This window comes from Octopus bimaculoides, chromosome 29 (assembly GCF_001194135.2).
Source record: "Octopus bimaculoides isolate UCB-OBI-ISO-001 chromosome 29, ASM119413v2, whole genome shotgun sequence".
NCBI classification, from domain to species: Eukaryota; Metazoa; Mollusca; class Cephalopoda; order Octopoda; family Octopodidae; genus Octopus; species Octopus bimaculoides.
In genome coordinates, this window is record NC_069009.1 from 3,134,396 (window position 1) to 3,136,909 (window position 2,514).

Consider the following 2,514-nt stretch of genomic DNA (forward strand, 5'->3'; position numbering starts at 1 on the left):
GAGTATATATATATTTAAATTATATGTATTTATTTTATCCTAATTAATATTAATTCGGATAGAATAAATGGGTTAATAGAAACCAGGGTAGCAAAGATCACAAAATAACTGTGGTGTAATTCCTGTTTTTGAGGCAGAAACTCCTTGATATTTTGGGTATTTGAGTATATATATATATAAAAATATTTGTATAGTTCAAATTTACAGAAAATTTAAGCTGAAGACAGATGAAAAAATAACAAGGAATTGTATTAGTTTAACGCTCAGGAAGAATAGAAAAGATTTTGATGTTTCAAGCCTGTGTTCTTTGACATAAAGGATTAAGAGGGGAAAAAAGGGAGAGAGAATGAAAATAACGGAGAGAGAAAAAAAATGTGTTCAGCATGACGCACATAACATAAGACAAGTTGTCATTACATATTTTTCCTTTATTGGAGCAAATTTGGCTTACAGCTGTTTCCAGTAGTCATTTTAGGTGCCTTATTGATGAGTTTACTCAATCAGTCGATTGATCAATTAAGAAAAAATTAATGCTACTTTCGTCAGAGCCATTTCTGGTTATATATATATATTCTATAATTATTAACATAATTATAATTGGGGGTCAGCTAATTGCTTCGCCACGCACCGAATTTAGAAATAGGGGATAAAATTCCTTTTCTATTACTGTAAAATTTCTCCCAGACAGTAATACACTTTTTACCCTTTTATTAATTAATTAATTTTACCCTTTTATTATTAATATATATATATAGGCGCAAGGGTGGTTGTGTGGTAAGAAGTTTGCTTCCCAACCATATGCTTCTGGGTTCTGTCCCACTGCTTGGCACCTTGGGCAAGTGTCTTCTGCTGTAGCCTCGAGCCGACCATCATATTGTCTCTCTCTCTCTCCCTCTCCCCCTCTCTCTCCCCCTTTCTCTCTCTCTCTTTCACTGTACTTTCTCTGTTTCTCCGTATTGCAGACATGCGCAGGCGCTGGCCACTCTGAAGGCGTTTGCCCACTGGCTCTCACAGTACCACTCTGAGTCCCAAAAGATCAGCCAGCCCCTAAAGTTCACCATCCTTTTCTCTACGCTGGTCGAGGCTACCCTGCCTTTATTCCGGAAACAGGTCAGATCACTTATTATCATTATTATTATTATTATTATTATTATTATTTTTTGTTTAAGGTGGTGAGCTGGCAGAATTGTAGGCACTGGCATGGCTGTGTGGTAAGAAGCTTGCTTCCCAACCACATGGTTCTGAGTTCAGTCCTACTGCATGGCACCTTGAACAAGTGTCTTCTGCTATAGCCTCGGGCTGACCAAAGCCTTGTGAGTGGATTTGGTAAAAAGAAAACTGAAAGAAGCCAATCACATATATACATATATGTGTGTGTGTACACGTGTATTTCTGTTTATCTTAGTTCCCAAACCATCGCTTGACAACCAGTGTTGGTATGTTTACGATATGAATAAATGACTATTACATTTAACAGAGTAATCTGAATGCAAAAGGGTTAAACTGGCCATGTCCAGCCCTTATATTCAACCAGTTTTATGTTCAAACTGGCCAGGTCTGGCCCCTCTCACCTACCCTACAATGTCATTCTAAACTTAAACAATCACATAATCGAACTCTTGAAGCTGTGAGATAATGTATGGTTATGTTTAAAAAAGAATATTAGCAAGGTGGTGCCCCAGCATGGCCACTGTCTAATGACAGAAACAAGTAAAAAAGTAAAAAAATAAAAACTGAGACAATATTGATACTGGGAGGCAATATTTATTCCCCACTCAAACATGGATGCATGATTCATCCAAAACAACATGAATAAGTATTACATTTGACAAAGACATCAGAATGCTAAAGGCCTTAATATCAGGACTGTGGAGTCCGGGTCAGAAACAATTAACGGATAGCTAGAGTCAGTAAAACTATACTGACTCCGACTCAGAATATCTTTATTCTTTCATATAAACCAGTTTTAACATATGGACCTACTCTAAGTACAAGCGTATGCATATGCTTTATGAGATCTGTAGACCACAATCACTTAATTACATAAAGAGGAGTCAGAGTCGGAGGTGCTAATAGTAGAGGAGTCGGAGTCAAAGTTTTTTGTTTTGACTCCTGCTTCATATACACCCACACGTGGAAGCGCAATGGCCCAGTGGTTAGGGCAGCAGACTCGCGGTCATAGGATCGCGGTTTCGAATCCCAGACCAGGCGTCGTGAGTGTTTATTGAGCGAAAACGCCAAAAGCTCCACGAGGCTCCGGCAGGGGATTGGTGGCGAACCCTGCTGTACTCTTCCACCACAACTTTCTCTCACTCTTACTTCCTCTTTCTGTTGTACCTGTAATTCAAAGGGTCAGCCTTGTCACACTGTGTCACGCTGAATATCCCCGAGAACTACGTTAAGGGTACACGTGTCTGTGGAGTGCTCAGCCACTTGCACGTTAATTTCACGAGCAGGCTGTTCCGTTGATCGGATCAACTGGAACCCTCGACGTCGTAAGCGACGGAGTGCCAA

The 2,514-nt window shown here is 39.5% G+C and overlaps 1 protein-coding gene across 1 annotated transcript in view; it reads left to right on the top strand.

Annotated features, from left to right (window-relative positions):
- Nucleotides 1-2,514, top strand: part of LOC106871536 (exportin-6) — a 28,280-nt gene that overhangs the window by 14,214 nt on the left and 11,552 nt on the right. The window contains exon 12 of the mRNA XM_052977838.1: nt 921-1,110. Coding sequence (XP_052833798.1) covers nt 921-1,110 — 190 coding nt within the window. The remainder of the gene's footprint in view (nt 1-920; nt 1,111-2,514) is intronic.